This window comes from Xenopus laevis, chromosome 3S, assembly GCF_017654675.1.
Source record: "Xenopus laevis strain J_2021 chromosome 3S, Xenopus_laevis_v10.1, whole genome shotgun sequence".
In the NCBI taxonomy this organism is placed as follows: Eukaryota; Metazoa; Chordata; class Amphibia; order Anura; family Pipidae; genus Xenopus; species Xenopus laevis.
Genome location: NC_054376.1, coordinates 109,539,769 through 109,557,784, shown reverse-complemented (window position 1 = coordinate 109,557,784; position 18,016 = coordinate 109,539,769). Strand labels below are relative to the sequence as shown.

General features: G+C 39.5%; 1 protein-coding gene across 3 annotated transcripts in view; it reads left to right on the top strand.

Moving 5' to 3' along the window:
- Positions 1 to 18,016, top strand: part of aff4.S (AF4/FMR2 family member 4 S homeolog) — an 85,272-nt gene that overhangs the window by 13,495 nt on the left and 53,761 nt on the right. The window contains exons 2-3 of one of the 3 annotated variants that reach the window (XM_041588738.1): positions 7,085 to 7,175; positions 16,898 to 17,024. In XM_041588738.1, the coding sequence (XP_041444672.1) occupies positions 16,902 to 17,024 (123 nt within the window). In that variant the 5' untranslated portion in view covers positions 7,085 to 7,175; positions 16,898 to 16,901. Of the gene's footprint in view, positions 1 to 7,084; positions 7,176 to 16,897; positions 17,025 to 17,052; positions 17,072 to 18,016 lie in introns of those variants that run through there. The other 2 variants (XM_041588739.1, XM_041588740.1) reach the window with 2 other exon arrangements.

Genomic DNA, 18,016 nt, shown 5'->3' with positions numbered 1-18,016 from the left:
CAAGGAGGGGTAAGTAGAAAGTTAGGGGCATTTGCCCAGGGTGCCAATTATGCCAGGAGGGAGGGGGCCTATGTAGGGTAGGGGGAAGGGGGATGCAAATTAGGGGGTTGAATTCTCCTTTAAGGGCAGAGACATGGCTCAGATTCAGGGAGATTTAGTCCCTTAAATTTCCTTGTGAGGCAACTTCGGGCGACTTCGAAAAAACTAGAATGTAAATCGCCGGCGGGAGGCAGTTTGGGGAGATCAGTCACCCCGAAGAAGACGAAATTTGTCGCTGGTCGACTAATCTCCCCGAATCTGAGCATCTGTCTCTGTCCTTAATGTTTAAATGGTTTTCTCGTTGACTTAAGGTATAATGATCCAAATTACTGAAAGATCCATTTTCCGAAAAGCCCCAGTTCCTGACCATTCTGTATAATAGGTCCCTTACCTGTAATAATCTGTAGGGTCCCCTTTTTGGATTCCAGAAAACAAAATTAATGTTCCCATGTTGGATGTGAAAGGCTCAAGAGTCTGATGGCTGTGCAGCATTCAGTGCTTCTCACCAAAATTAGGTAAATTTTTTTTGTAGTAGCAAAGTGTTAATAATGATGGTATCACAATAAGTATTGATTTACCTCAATTCTAGCATGTACAAGATTCCAGTTGTGTTGCTACAACAACTCCATTTCTACTCACAATTCCCTCATTAGTGTAATAATTTGACTTTTAAAAAGTGACCTGTAGTGTGCGTATGGTCACTGTCACATGGAGAATTTTGTCCTTACTTTGCTCACTGTTATATTTTAAGTGGTACCTGCAGGTATGGGACCTATTATCCAGAATTCTTGGAACCTGGTTTTTTTTTTTTTTTTTGGATGTTCTTTCTGGAATGATGAATTATTATACCTTAAAGGGGAACTATCGCGAAAATGAAAATTGAATATAACCTTAGAAACTTTCTAAATACAATCGATTAAAAATTCTGCACCATTTCTGAAATAATCAAGTTAATCACTATTCCTCTCTCAACATCTGTTTCTCTTCATTCTGTCTTCATGCAGCAGTTGGGTGTCAGATGAACAATCCAATATATCTTATAGAGGAGGGGCTCCCTTTCCTAGCAGATGTATTAGAGCTCACTCAAATAGCAGATTCCAGTACAAACTAAATCTAACAAAATAACTGCCTTTTGCACAAATTCTGCATGTAGAGAGACATGATGTCTGGTGATTTTAAGAGTGAGCTCTAATACATCTTCTAGGCAAAAGGACCCCCCCTATAAGATCTATTAGATCTAACTGTCAATGAATATCTGACACCCAACTGCTGCATGAAGACAGAATGAAGAGAAACAGATGCTGAGAGAGGAATAGGGAAGCTGAACTTGATTATTTCAGAAATGGTACAGAATTTTTAATTGTTTGTATTTAGAAAGATTCTTATTTCATTACGCTGAAGCTAATATTACATTTTCATTTTCGCAATAGTTTCCCTTTAAGTCTGCCAAAAAAAAATGTAAACATTAAATAAACTCAACATCATTGTTTTGCCACCAGTATGGATTCATACACCTTTTTATAAGGATATCCGATATAGGACATTCATGAATTTTGTGCATTATAACCGTGCAGTAAGGGGCTGTGTATAATCTGGTTTTGTGACCTTACGGACTGTAACTCGTGTAATTGTGACACAGTGCATGAACTCGCATCAGTCAATATACTTTCTTCAGTTATCATGGGGCGGTTATACCGAGTTATGCAATGTTTGCAGGACACTTCTCCCAGGATCCCCAATTATTAACCCACAAATCACCACGGCCTCCTGTCACTGGGAACTAGTTAGAATAAAAAAAAAGCACTTCTGTGTATATTTGTCAAGCCCCTGATTAACCTGACCATGGTTAATTATTCCAAAGCCTCCTGTGATCTGCCCAGACATTGTAAGGCCCATCCTCTTTGTCTCCTGAGCACCTCCTCCACCCCCAAAATGTTGTGTCAAATGCTCATTTGGCAACCTTTCTCAGCATGGTTATATTCTCATATATGGCCATGTTATGTGTTATTTAGTTTTACCTTGCTTTTAGCCTTTCCAGCAAACCCTTTGCTGGCAATGACAGCCTGAAGTCTTGAACTCATGGACCTCAACAGATTCTGGGTTTCCTCCTTTATAATGCTCTGCCAGGCCTTTACTGTAGCGGCTTTCAGTTGCGGTTTGTTTGTTGGCCTTTCTGTCTGAAGTTTAGTCTTCAACAAGTGAAATGCAGCTCAGTTGGGTTCAGATCAGGTGACTGACTTGGCCATTCATGAATATTCCACTTCTTTGCTTTAATAAACTCATGGGTTGCGTTGGCTGTATGTTTTGGGTCGTTATGAAACGCCTCCCAATCAATGTGACTGCATTTAGCTGGATTTGAGCAGACAGTGTCTCTGAACACCTCAGAATTCATTCTTGTGCTTCTGTCCTGTGTCACATGATGGATAAACACTAGTGTCCCAGTGCCACTGGCAGCCATGCACGCCCAAGCCATCACACTGCCTCCCAAATGTTTTATAGATGATGTGATATGTTTTGGATCATGAGCTGTTCCACGTCTTCTCCATACTTTTTTCTTGCCATCATTCTTTTTTCTTGCCATCATTCTGGTAGAGGTTGATCTTGGTTTTGTCTGTCCAAAGAATGTTTTTCCAGAACTGTGCTGGCTTTTTTAGATTTTTTTTTTTTTTTTTAGCAAAGTCCAATCTAGCCTTTCTATTCCTGATTCTTATGAGTGGCTTGCACCTTGCAGTGCACCCTCTGTATTTACTTTCATGCAGTCTTCTCTTTATGGTAGACTTGGATATGGATACACCTACCTCCTGGAGAGTGTTGTTCACTTGTTTGGCTGTTGTGAAGGGATTTCTCTTCATCATGGAAATGATTCTGTGATCATCCACCACTGTTGTCTTCTGTGGAAGTCCAGGTCTTTTTGCGTTGCTGAGTTCACCAGTGATTTCTTTCTTACTTTTTCAGGATGTACCAAACTGTAGATTTTGCCACTCCTAATATTGTAGCAATTTCTCGGATGGATTCTTTCTCTGTCTGTTCACAGCAAAATCTTTCACATACAAGCACCCCCCCCCCCAAATCAACTCCAGGGCCTTTATCTGATTAATTGATAATGACATAATGAAGGAATTGCCCACACCTGCCCATGAAACAGCCTTTGATTCAATTGTCCAATTACTTTGGAGCCCCTGAAATGAAGTGATTGTGTTTAAGGGCTCTTACACACGGCCGTTCCGACCTGCGCTCCCCTGCGTTCCGTTTTTTGGCGTTCAGCCGCAGGGGAGCACAGGAATAGACGCAAGTCATGATTTGAAATGGGGCTGTACTCACGAAGGCGCGTGTAGGCGCCGAACGCAGGAAAAATGCAGCATGTTGCGTCTGAACCTGCGTTCGGCGCCTACAAGCGCCTTCGTGAGTACAGCCCCATTTCAAATCATTACTTGCGTCTATTCCTGCGCTCCCTTGCGGCTGAACGCCAAAAAACGGAACGCAGGGGAGCGCAGGTCGGAACGGCCGTGTGTAAGAGCCCTAAAAAAGGCTTTAGTTCCTCACATTCTTATGCAATCGTTTTGTTCAACCTACTGAATTAAAGCTGAAAGTCTGCATCTGAATTGTTTCATTTAAAATTCATTGTGGTAATGTACAGAACCAAAATTAGAAAAAAGTTGTCTCTGTCCAAAGATTTATGGACCTGCGTTTTCTCGCCCACACAATATTTAGCACATTCTTTAAAGTAAACTGTCAATATTGTTTCGAGACTCTCTGAAGCATTATGTAAATATTTTGTCAATTTGCTCAGTTGTAGGCCATGATTAAGCATGATAGGTTTATCAGACGCATAATGTATCCTTGCACTTTCTGCTTGGAAATTGGTAATTTAAAGGAATTGTTCAGTGTAAAAATCAAAACTGGCTAAATAGATAGGCTGTGCAAAATAAAAATGTTTCTAATATAGTCAAAAATGTAATGTATAAAGGCTGGAGTGACTGGATGTGTAACATAATAGCCAGAACACTACTTCCTGCTTTTCAGCTCTCTTGGTTTCCAGTGATTGGTTACCAGGCAGTAACAAATCAGAGACTTGAGAGGGGGGCACATGGGTCATAACTGTTTGCTTTTGAATCTGACCTGTATGCTAAGGATCAATTGCAAACTCACTGAACAGTTGTGTCCCATGTGGCCCCCTTAGTCGCTGACTAACTCCGAGTTAGAGATCTAAAAAGTAGGAAGTAGTGTTCTGTTATATTAGACATCCAGTCACTCCAGCCTTTATACATTATGTTTTTGACTAACTAAGTGTATTAAAACATTTTTTTTTATCTATTTATCTAGTTTTTATTTTTATAATGAATTGTTCCTTTAAGAGCTTTTTCACAGAGTTCAGAAGTCACTGTTGATGTAAGCTGTGAGCCAATAGATGTGCCGGCATTTCTCCATCCTGTCTGCTGAAGGAAACCCAGGAATGTTCATGAGGCTTATTCTAGGCAGCTTGCCCAGAACTGCCCCCTTTGAGTCTCCCAAGTTCCAAGTTAAAGCCTTAAACTGTGCACATTTTAACTGATTACAGAATAGTGGGCTATGCACCTCGTATTTAATGAATGCAAAGCTCAGTGGGCACACAGGTTTGGGAAGAATTGGAAAATGCGTTCTCCTGTGCCATGTTAGTATAAAAAGCACCGTAATTTTTTCAGCAGTAATGTAAAAGTTTTCCCCCAAAACTACACAACTTGAAGATATTAGAAATTGCTTTTATATGAAACCAAACACATTTTATTCTAATGACTTTATCATTTTAAAACGTTTTGGAAACCCTGCTCTGTGCTATGGTTCAACGACCAGTGGTCTTGTTTGTATTTTCTATACAGAATCTGCCCCATTGCTGGCACTCTACACACATAACACATCTGGAGCATAACACACTGTGTGCAACAGTTTGAGATTGTATGTAACTTTATTATCTCCTTCCAGCAAGCTATTGTATTCTGTTATCTACTATTTATGGCACAAGCTGGTGCCCGACAGGCTACTTCTCTTGCATGGCTGCTATTTCCTTTTGTCATATGTTTGTCTGTACTACTGTAGTTCTAAGAAAGAGAAGCCTTCATACATTAAATAACAGGAGGCTTATTAAGATGTTTTTGTTTCAATTCGGAAATCATTATTATTTTTGTAACTGATTGCACTAAACAAGGGGAAATGTGAAAATAAAGTCATGTTCTACTTACTGTTCTTAAATCTGCAAAAAAAGTCCATAAAGCTCATGACATGTTGTAATATTTCAAGGGTAACTGTCGTGAAAATAAAATTTAATATAAGCTTCATCATGCTGAAATAAGAAACATGCTAAATATAATCAAAAATTCTGTACTGTTTCTGAATTAATCAAGTTAATCTTCTATGTCCCTCTGTTTCTCTTCATTCTGTCTTCATGCAGCAGTTGAGTGTCAGATTGTCATAATCATTGACAGTTAGATCCAATATATCTTATAGGGGAGGCTTCCTTTCCTAGCGCTCATTCAAGTAACAGATTCCAGTACAAACAAAATCAAACAAAATAACTGCTGTTTGCACAAATTCTGCATGTAGAGAGACAGGATTTCTGGTTATTTTAATAGAATGAGCTCTAATACATCTTCTAGGCAAAATGAGCCCCCCCTATAAGATATATTGGATCTAACTGCTAATGAATATCTGACACCCAACTGCTGCATGAAGAGAGAATAAAGAGAAACAGATGTTGAGAGAGGAATAGTGAAAATAAACTTGATTATTTCAGAAACAGTGCAGAATTTTTAATTAACTGTATTTAGAAAGTTTCTTATTTCAGTATGATGAAGCTTATGTTAAATTTTCATTCTTCACGATAGTTCCCTTTTAAGGACAAGGAAAACCAAATGTACTGGCCATTGCCGTTTGTTAGGCACCAACCAGTGGAGTAATTACCTTCCCCCCCTCTAAGTGCTGCCTTCCTACCCTTTTGTCAGGTATTCTTTGCACCTTCACTAGACTCGCACATGCACAGTATTGAAAATTCCCAACTTTTAGTATATTGTGCATGCAAAGATCTACTGGGACCCTGGGAAAGAGCTAAGATGAAAAAGAGCAATGGCCCATGGGGAAAGGTTACCAATTAAAGGAAATCTATACCCCCAAATCAACACTTAAGGATAGTTTACATCATATTAAGTGGCATATTAAAGAATCTTACCAAACTGGTCTATATATGTAAATCTTGCCCTTTTACATCTTTTGCCTTGAGCCACCATTTTGTGATGGTCTGTGTGCTGTTTTAGAGGTCATCTGACCAGAAATACTAATACTTTAACTGTAACAGGAAGAAGTGTTGAAGCAAAAGACAGAACTTTGTCTGTTAATTGGCTCATGGGACATAACAAGTATAGTTGGTTCGTTTGTTTGTGTGCACCGTGAATTGTATGATCCCAGGGGGCGGCCCTTATTTTTTAAAATGGCAATTTTCTATTTAGGATTACCCAATGGCACATACTACTAAAAAAGTATATTATTATGAAAATGGTTTATTTAGATGAAGCAGGGTTTTGCATATGAACTGTTTTATGCAGGATCTTTTTATAGAGACCTACATTGTTTGATGGATATCGTTTTCCTTTAACTTCACTGGGGGTGCCTAATAAATTGGCATCCCTTAATCAAGGGCAGATTCCTAATCTGTTTTCTCCTAGGCAGGGCCACTCATACGAAAGCAAACACCACTTTCCTCTCACCTACCACTTTGGTACAAAGAAAGCAGCCACTCTGGTGAATGTGGTTTCCCTTTAATACTTTACTTGTCATGCAAAGTTTTAGAAAAATGGTCAACAATAAAAAATAAAAATAGAACAGAATTGGTGAAAAAAATTATCTTTTTAATGAACTATTTGATAATGGCTGAACCGAAGAAAAGCATGTTTAGAATGTAAACTTCACCTTCAACCCACAATACAGCTGTCATAATATATCTTCGGGTCTTGTGTGTGCATATGCTGTCAACTGATTGCTATTAAAGTGAAACCAAAATATTTTTTTTCTCTTTTAGGTGAAGCTTGTAAAGCTAAACTTGCCAGAAAGAAGCATGTTTGAAGCAGAGGTTTCCATTCTGCAAAGAACTGGAGAGGTGGTGATAACTGGTACGACTTCATTTACTTATTTTAAGCAGCAAAAATGGTGAAATGAGGATCATGTCCTGCATAGTAAGCACATGTAATGTGTATAAAATGTAATTGTGTGTAGATTTTATAAGCTGTACATTCTCTAGGGTGTGGTCAAAGCAAGCAGATTTGAACATACAAGCTGGAGAAGGTAAGGGCAGAGACACGCTGCAATTCGGGGAGATTAGTCGTCCGGCGACAATACATTTTTAGTATGATGTAGAGCATGATATTCTGAGACAAATTGCAATTGGTTTTCATTTTTTATTATTTATGGTCTTAAAGTTGTTTATCTTTATTCAGCAGCTCTCCAGTGCTTTCATCAATTTGTTTTCTAGGGGTTCAAATTACCATAGCAACCATGCACTGATTTGAATAAGAGACTGGAACATGAAGCGGAGAGGCCTGAATAGAAAGACGAGTAATAAAAATGTAGCAATAACAATACATTTTTAGCCTTACAGAGCATTGTTTTGATGCGGTCAGTGATCCCTATTTGAAAACTGGAAAATGTCAGGAGAAGGCAAATAATGGAAAAAACTATGCAAAAATGAAGGCCAATTGAAAAGCTACTTAGAATAAGCCATTCTATAACTTACTAAAATTTAACTTAAAGGTAACAATACGAATTATTAAGTTTAAACCATATTCTATACCCCTCTAACAATGCATCTGCTCTGCACCATTGCAACTGGCTTCTAGTTGGAGGAGATGATGTCGGGAGCTGCTGTGGAGCGCGCACATAGGGTCTGGCACAGCTAAAGTCACCCTATTGCCTTTTGTTGAGAACAGGAAGAGAACGTTTTGTAATGGTATTTTAACATAAAATGTAGGGCTTATGCATTGTTAGAGGGGTATAGAATAGAGTTTGAACTTAATAATCAGTGTTACTGGTCGTGTAAAGGAAAAGGAAACCCTGTAGAAAAAAAACCCTGTATTCTGGCAGCGGACTTCACAACATCCATCTTCTGGGTTCTCTGTAAGAGATCGGCAATCTCCGTCAATTTTGGTGCATGCGTAGTTGTCGAAAACCAGCAAATTGCTTCCCAGTCAGCTTACCGAGGACCTGGAAGATGGATGCCATGTAGTCCGCTGCCAGAATCTGAGACGAGGAGTGAGTATAAAGTATGGGGCCTTTCCCCGGTAGGCCAGTTAGCCTGGGGGGGTCTACGTGGAGTGTGGGTATGGGGTTTTTTTCTACAGGGTTTCCTTCTCCTTTAAAGGCGAACCACCCTTTTAATGCTGGAGATATGTAGTTGAATAGTGCTGCCGGTTCCTCTTGCTTCCACTTATATCTACTGTTTGTACCATAAACCAACAAAAAGCCATCAGTGTTATTGGTCACATTTTGAGGGTTTCAGACGCACACCAGAATTGACTGCTGGACCCAGACTGATCAGTTGGGTAGTTAATGTGTCGGTTTGCATAAAGCCTTAAAGGACAAAAAAAAAAAAAATTTTTTTATAAGGTAGGCCCATTCCAGTGGCCTGTCTATTCCCTTACCAAAATGCAGCACATTTGACCCCAGTACTTTCTCATTTGCTGTATTGGTTTCTAAAATGTAAAGTAACACAACAAGGTTGGTGTCTGCCATCTCCGGCCTGTTACTGTACTTTCCCCAGTTCTCTCTGGCTTCAATTGTATATGCTTCTGCAAAAATAGATGGAGGCCGCTTGTGGGGGCTTACTTTATAACAATGGGTTATATGCCAGAATATCTATTTCTCAGGCCCTCTTCCATCGATTATTTGTGGATTTATGCAAATATAGGTTTGTTAAAACTGCCTGAGCATGTGACTAACTTCCTGCTCAGCTAGGATTAGCAAGCAAACACTGAATGGGCTGGGACTCGGATTAGGCAAATAAACTGTCCTACTACATGTGACTGAATGGAATGCAGCAACGTAAATAGCAACCAACGTATTTCCTAATCCCCTCTTCCTTTATTAACTTTGGATTTCCCATATTTAATAACCATTACAGCTCTGCTGTGTTTGTGGTTGTGATTAACCGCTAAGGGTAAATCATTCAGTGCTACAATAGTTTTGAAATGTTGGCATTATTACATATATGTTGGTTCTCGCAGCATTCTCACCCCCCTCCCCCAGCCTGTGTCAAGGGATTCTTTTACACATTTGTTTTTCTTTGGATTTGTGAAATCCATTAGCCGCAGGGATTTAAAATGTAGATGTTCACGGTCCCCAGCCAATAACTTAAATGAGTGTTCATGTACATAAGTCAGGGCTGGATTTACATAGTGGGTGACCCTAGGCCCACTGCCGTTCGTCGCCCCTGTCCCCTCCCCTTTACTCGTGCAAATTTTCATCATCTGGACCGGAGCAATTGGGATTGGCGCATGGGAAATTTTAAAAAATGATTGTATCTCCAGTGCATCCCCAGTGTTTTTGAACCAATGTGGGTGTGGTTGGGCTGCATGCCGCCCCCCTAAAATCCTGCCGCCCTACGCCCGGGCCTAGGTGGCCTTTCCACAAATCCGGGCCTTGAAAGGAAACTTCTTGCTACTTTGGAAAGTATAAACACTGCATATGTTTCCCTGGCAGTGATTAACATTTTAGCTGCTGCTGGGGAAGCATTTGGAAGAGATTAGTAAAAAAATAACAATCCTATTCAAACCTCATGGTCAGTCTGACACCAAAAAGCTAAATAGCCTTTTTTTTTTTTATAGCAAATTAAAAAGAGGTAGGATGGAAAGGTTAACAAATACAAACCATACAAACAAAGTCCATGCATATAACATGCTAAAAATCTATTTTAACAAATCCTCTTTTGAACATAAAAAAATATAGTAATCTGTTTCGCTGCAAATCATTTTTTCAATATTGTTTAAAAAAGGCAACCTTTCAGCTTTTATTTTGTACATAGTGTCCCTATTTAGTCCCATAAAAAACATTTATACGCTGGATTTAGGGTTGGACATTGTTGAAAGAGCTGGACAAGTTTTCAACTTTGAATCAAGGAATCATCAGTGTTTGAAAATCCTATTTTTAGATTTACAATGAATGGGGACATCTATAAATAGTAATGGTACCTTTAAAATTGCACATTCTACCTTAAGTATTTGTGCATTATAAATGACAATCTTTATTTTAAGTGGGCTAGATAAATAAATAATTTTTAATCTACTTTTCAAATGGTCATCATTTTCTATTACTAGCCTCCATATTCTGATTCTTTCCTTTCTGCAATTAATTGTGTTTGGTCATTGGGATCACTGAGCTCTCGAAGAACAGTTTTTTTTTCATTTATATATTTATTTTTGCTGCTTACCTGTCTTCTCAAGCCCTTTCTTATCTTTATCGTATCTTTCCATTATACCTTTTAAACTTTGGTTGCTATGGTAATTGACCCCTAGCATCCAGATAGCAGTATAAATTACAGGCCTGAGAGCTGCAGACTGTAAAATATAAATTTTAAAACCTCCAAATTGGTCAAATGAAAACTAATTGCAGCTTGTCAAACAAAACCTCCCTCTCTGGAGCAGCAGATAGTCTCTGAAGTGAACCCCTCTGTGTACCTGCTTAAAGGAACAGTAACACAAAAATTAGTGTTTAAAATTAATTAAAATATGATGTACTTTTGCCCTTCACTAGTAAAACTGCTTTATTTGCTTCAGAAACACTGCTATAGTTCATATAAATAAGCTGCTGTGTAGCAATGGTGGAAATTAACACAGGTTATATAGTGGATAACGGATAATACCATTATGTTCTATCTGCTATCTGCTGTGTAACCTGAGCCTTTTCTCCTTTGAATGACTGCCTCCATTGCTACACAGCATATTATTTATTTAATCAATAGTAGTTTTTCTGAAACAAACACATCAGTTTTAACAGTGCAGGGCAACACTGCATTACATTTTTATTACTTTAAAACACTTTTATTTTTAGATGTTACTGTTGCTTTAATAAATGCAGATTTGCACAGCGGAGTCCAGATCAAAAGGTGGTGCAGGAAGGGAGGCCATTGGAGAAAGAGTTTTCCTTTACATTTAAGGTGACCCACTCCTTTAGCTAGACATAGTAAGAATGCCATAATAATCTCCAAATGAGTAATTTTGGTGTTTTTTGTTTGTTTTTTAAATAGGAGTTGTATTGCTAACAATCTGAATTTTACCACTTGGGATTTTAATCTACAAGGCCAGCAATGTGCTAGTATATATTTACGGTCATTAGTATTGTATTTTTCCCCATGTAAAAGATTTAAATTTCTTAAATATGTGCAGTTAAAAGGCAATGGGCTTACAGGGCATTTCATAACCCCAAGAGAGATAAAACGCCTTAGGGGAGTGGCCGACAGTGACATTAGTCACCCGCGTTTATTTAGGCACACCTGTGGGTGGCAAATCTCCTGAAAATGCAGCTCCATTGGAAATAATGAAAATCACTGCTGGTTACACCAGCATATCGCAATGTCGTTTTCTCCCGAGGCGACTTCGAAAGAATGAATCGATTTGTTGGTTTTACTGCTGGCGATTTCAATTGTTTCCAATGGAGATGCATTTTCAGGAGATTTATCCACCGCAGTCCTGCATTTTTTATCACGTCCGACAAATCTCCCCGTCTGCCACTGCCCTTTAAAGGAGAAGGAAAGGCTTCGGACACTTGGGGGTGCCAAATGTTAGGCACCCCCATGTGATTGTATTGACTTACCTGAAACCCCGTGCCGGTGCTCCTATCCGCAGAAAACTGCACCGGCCCAGGGTTATACCAGTGAGCACCACGGAGCGATCCTCTTCCGGCATCTTCTTTCTTAAAATTTCCCGGGGCAGACGCATTGTGTAGTTGAACGAAGAAGCTGACTTTTTAGCTAAAGTTCGGCTTTTTGTTCTACTGCACATGCACAGCTGCGCAACGAAGGCGGAACACCAGAGAAGATCGCTATGTGGTGCTCACCGGTATAACCCCGGGCCGGTGCAGTTTTCTGCTGATAGGAGCACCGGCCTGGGGTCTCGGTTAAGTCAATACAATCACTTGGGGGTGTGTAACATTTGGCACCCCCAAGTGCACCAATCCTTTCCTTCTCCTTTAACTGGGCAGCTAGCAGCACAGTTTCATTGCCCGTTGGCCAATTGGAAGACTTGTCCTGCAGGAGCCATTTGTTTGATAATGCAACACTTTTTATTACCTCTCGTTGTTCACTCTTCTATTCACCCTTCTAGCCTCTCATTCCCATTATTGCTTGGTTGCTATGGTTAATAACTTTGAGACATAAGCCCTTTAGTAGTCTTGACGCTGTGAGAAACATAAATTTCGGACATTATTCCGTTGTGAAGTAATGCTTTGCTGTTTGCTCACTTAGCAACCAGTCTAGCAGTTCAGTCATGGGTTGCTGGTTAGTGCATAATGATGGATTCTTCTTTAAAGTCAGTGTGTCAGTTTACAAGAAAGAAAGAAAGAAAGAAAGAAAAACATTGGGGGTCTTGCCTCTTAGCTGGCAGAGTGCTCTTCTAGAGTTCCCATATTATACCACACAGTCCATATTTGACAAGTTTCATATGAATGATATCAATTGCTTGCAAGTCTGGAAGATCACTGATCTAGTATAAAATCTTTAGGTTTAGCTATGCTGTAAATTAAAAGCATTCACTTTTCAGTCAGTTTTGGAATGCTAGACTTGAGAGAGTTAAAGGAACAGTTCAGTGTAAAAATAAAAACTGGGTAAATTGATAGTCTGTGCAAAATAAAAAATATAGTTAGTTGGAAAACTCTGAGTTAGTCAGTGACTTGAAGGGGGGCCACATGGGACATAACTGTTCAGTGAGTTTGCAATTGATCCTCCGCATTCAGCTCAGATTGAAAAGCAACAGTTATGACCCATGTGACCCCCCCCTCAAGCCACTGATTGGTTACTGCCTGGTAATCATTGGAAACCAAGTGAGCTGAAAAGCAGGAAGTAGTGTTCTGGCTATTATGTTACACATCCAGTCACTCCAGCCTTTATACATTACATTTTTGGCTAACTTAGTATATTAGAAACATGTTTTATTTTGCACAGCCTATCTATTTACCCAGTTTTTATTTTTACACTGAACAATTACTTGAAAGGAAAACTATACCCCTAAAATGAATACTTCAGCAACAGATGGTTTACATCATGTTAAGTGGCATAGTTATGAATCTTACCAAACTGGTATATACATTTAAGTAAACATTGCCCTTTTACATCTCTTGCCTTGAGCCACCATTTTGTGATGGTCTGTGTGCTGCCTCAGAGATTACCTGACCAGAAATACTACAACTCTAACTGTAACAGGAAGAAGTGTAGAAGCAAAGGACAGAACTCTGTCTGTTAATTGGCTCATGTGACCTAACCTGTATGGTTTTATGTTTTGTTTGTGTGCACCGTGAACCTTAGGATCTCAGGGATCGGCCCTTATTTTTTAAAATGGCAATTTTCTATTTATGATTACCCAATGACACGACTACAAAAAGTATATTATTATGAAAATGGTTTATTTACATGAAGCAGGGTTTTTTACATATGAGCTGTTTTATGCAATATCTTTTTATAGAGACCTACATTGTTTGGGGGAATAGTTTTCCTTTAAGGGTGAAGTAAATGCCCTTTTCAAATGGAGCTCAATGAGTAGGTCTTGTGCTGAACATACTTTTGCCTGTTTTTCTTTAATTAAGAAATTTACATGGTTTTTTTTTTTTTCACTAAAAAATTAAATCGCTTTGATTTTCTGACTTGCTGGTTCTGTTAACTAGTTTCTGTTGCAAAGGAAGTAATAACCAGCTCACAAGCCCTCTGTATAATGAGCTGCTTTTAATTTCAAAGTCTAACTAAGACTCTTAAGTATTTGTATATACAGGTATGGGACCTTGTATCTGGAATGTTCGGGACCTGGGGTTTTCCGGATAACGGATCTTTACATAATTTAGATTTTCCGACTTTGTCTACTAGAAAATCGTGTAAACATTAAATAAACCCAATAGGCTGGTTTTGCTTCCAGTAAGGATTAATTATATCTTAGTTTGGATCAAGTACAAGGTGTTCTTTTACTATTACAGAGAAAAGAAAAACAATTTTTAAAAATGTGGATTATTTGGATAAAATTGAGTCTATATGAGATGGCCATTCCGTCGCCAGGCGACAACTCTCCTTTTCTACGCGGCAACTAATCTCCCTGATCTGCCTTCCGCTGGTTAAAATGCAAATCGCCTGGGGGCAGGCACACGGAGCGCTTCATTTTCCGAAGTTGACCACAATTGCCTCATGCGGAAACTTCGGACGACTTCGGAAAACGAAGCGCTCCCTGTGCCTGCCCCCAGGCTATTTACATTTTAGCCGTGGGAAGGCAGGGAGATTAGTTGCCACAAAGAAGAGGAGATTTGTCTCCTAGCGACCAAACCCCCCCCGAATCTGCCCGTGTGGCCAGATCCTAATACCTGTCATTATCTCTGAAATTACCCCAGTCTATAAGTGTATAGGAAAGGGAATTCAGGAGAGTAAAAACTTCAATTAGTACTTTTTTAATTAAAAATATGCACAGTTTTCAACTCTAGTACTTTAACCAGACAGACAATCCAACCGCACACTTTATTTATATAATTTCTCTCAACCTACCAAAATATTTTTCATGAATGTTTATCTGCAGTAACTTTTAAAGCCAGAAACTCCCAGAAGTAGCAGAAACTCTTTGAAATGAGCTGGAACAATCCTAAATCGAATACATTTTGGGGGGAAGGTGCTAAAAGGATGTATAGTCTTGCCTTTGTCTAGAACAGGAGGAAGTTTACATGTCAGTCTATACGTTTTATAGGGCCAAAATATTGAAGATCTCTGCCTACGGGGAAACGTAGGCCGAGGTTCCGCTGCCCCACTGCTTTTGCTTGCATGCACCTGGAAGCATCGTCTCCGCTCAGGGTGCAGGCTGACATGATGGATTTTTGGCTACAGAAAGAGATGGGGAGCTGCCTGCAGAGAATCCATATTGTCTGACTCTAGCCTTAGGACTTTTATTGATCCCTGTTGTGGTTTGTAGCCAGCAGATTGCTTATACATCTTATCAGTGGGAAACACAATGAAGGTACTAGACCCAAGATTGTGTGGCAATTCTTGGATGGTGTGTTTTTCAAAGATCTGAGCTGTCCCCAAGGTCTTGCTTTTGCATTCAACTGGACACTTCCCATAGCGATTTATTGGGGTGTTTCTGGGGCTTTACATTGCATTCAACTGTGAGTTACCCATAGTTGGTTACTAGGGTGCAGTGTTAGGGTAGGGTTAGCAGTGCTAGGGTTAGTGGAAGGCAGACTGAAGCGATATATACCTAGGGCCACTGCCTTCCCCTAGAAGTTTCACTTATAATATTAAATGTTTGTAGTGGACTTTGGAATATTGGAATGGCGCACATGTGCCATGAGAGTGCTTTTTGCAACTGGTACATCATTGTGTGGGATTTGTCAGCCTGCCACAAAGGTAGGAATTTTGGTGTTTTTCCAGTGAGTACTGTTTACGTAAGTATTCAGTCCTTATGTTGAAGATCATTCTTAAGATGAAAAACAATTGTCCAGCCCGGTTGCCTATCCGGAAGTTACATCAGACTTCTCACATCCTACTTAGAAAAAAAAAATCACTTTTAACTGTATAAGAGGTGCTACATAGTTTGGTAGCAGAGACTGGAGTAAAGGTATGTTAGTCAAACACAGGACTTTGCGTAACTGGTCTGTACGGCACCGCAAAAGTACATCCGGTGTTTGCAAAAAAATTGAATGACTGGCCCAACTATGATGTGAGAAAGAGGTTTGTGGTCAGATGAGACCAAGATCAAGCTTTCTGGTCCAAGTTCTAAGCTCTGTAACTTGGTAACATTGCAAAAAAATAAGAATGGGTGGTGCAGGATACAGGGAGATATAGCAAGGAGAACCTGTTTTAGCCTGTCAAAAATATTGTTCGAAATGTCATCTGTCATCAGTACAATGATTCCAAAGGCAAACCTTAAAGGAGAAGAAAAGGTTAAAACCAAGTAAGCCTTATCAGAAAGGTCCACCTAAATATACCAGTAAACCCTCAAAGTAGTGCTGCTCTGAGTCTTCTGTCAAAAGAAACACTGCATTTCTTTCATTCTATTGTGTACACATGGGCTTCTGTATCAACTTCCTTGCCCCAGGCATGAGCATGCTCAGTTTGCTCCCCCTTCTCTGCTGTAATCTGAACCCAGTTTATAAGTGAGTAAGGAGAGACTCAGGCAGGAAGTGATGTCACACCAAGCTAATACAGCTGCTATCCTAAACGGACAGAGAGCTTCTAGAGCTTTTTACTCGGGTATGGTAAAACATTCTACAGAATAAATATAGAATTCTAGCTTGTACTATTGCAGCTAATCTATTGGCAATAAAATGCCTTTGTAGCTTTCCTTCTCCTTTAAGCAACCGCAGTGGCTCAAGAACAAGATGGAAATGTCCTTCAATAGCCCAATTCAAACCTGGTTCTACAAAATGTCCCTGTTCAGATGTCTAAACTCAAAACAATATTGCGTTAAATAATGGACTCTGAGCTCCAGTGCTTTAAAAGAAAAATGTTCCTGAGTGAAGACTGACTAGGATTTGTTTTTGTTTTGGGAAAGGGACTTAATAATTTTGCAAGGCACTGTCCCTTTTGCATGAGGTCTCTGTGTATGTGGTGCCCTTTGATGCGAAGTTGTTCTGTGGCTAGACTTCAGTCTTCTCTTTCTTTTAGCAATATGAACCGTGAAGAACGGAACTTGCTTCGTTTGAAAGAAAGGGAAAGGCGCAATCAAGAAATCCAACAGGGCGAAGAAGCCTTTCCATCTGACTCTCCTCTTTTTGCTGAACCATATAAAGTAGTAAGTGTGCTTTTCTGCTATTCCCAGGAATTCCTTTAAATACTGTGGTAAGCCTGCCTCCTCAAATACTTTTCTCAAAGCCCATTTAATTGCTTTATGTCATTTTTTTTTAATTGCCGCAGTTTGCACTTTCATTCCTTCATTTATACCTGAGTCGATACTATGGTCCGATATACAGGGTAGCAATTTATTATAAACCTATAACCTATATTTACCTATTTCCTACATACTATGCATTTATTTGCCAAATATGTTTAACTTTTATCAGTCCTTATCCCTGTGGAGCTCATTGAATTTCAGGGCCACAAAGATACACATATAAACTAGGGTAGGTTTAGTCGGGAGGCTGCTTTGTATGGTTTTGGAATGTTGTAAGATGCCAGAAACACAGACAAATGGAGAACATACAAACTGTACACAAATAGTGATCTGAAACCAAATATAGGAACATGTCGAGGTAGCAGCTCTAAGTTTGAATCTTTATTAGCATCCCAGAAGTCCACAAATACAGTATATCAACAAATGCAAGGTAATGCTTCATGGTCTGCCCCTTTAAAGTCTCTGGAACTTCTTTTGGGACACTTCACATTGGGTTTCTGGCTCACTAGCAGCAGTTTGCACAGAGGAAGCAAATCTGGAACTGGTACGGCCCAAGTTAGCACCTGCCAACCCCATTTAGAGGGATGGTTCACCTTTAAAGGATTTGTATAAAAACTGGATAGATAGGTAGGTTGTGCAAAATAAAAAAATGTTTCTAATATAGTTAGTTAGGCAAAAATGTAATGTATAAAGGCTGGAGTGACTGGATGTGTAACATAATAGCCAGAACACTACTTCCTGCTTTTCAGCTCTCTTGGTTTCCACTCATTGGTTACCAGGCAGTAACCAATCATTGACTTGAGGGGGGCACATGGGTCATAACTGTTGCTTATGAATCTGATGAGGATCAGTTGCAGACTCACTGAACATTTATGTGCCCCCCTTTAAAGTTG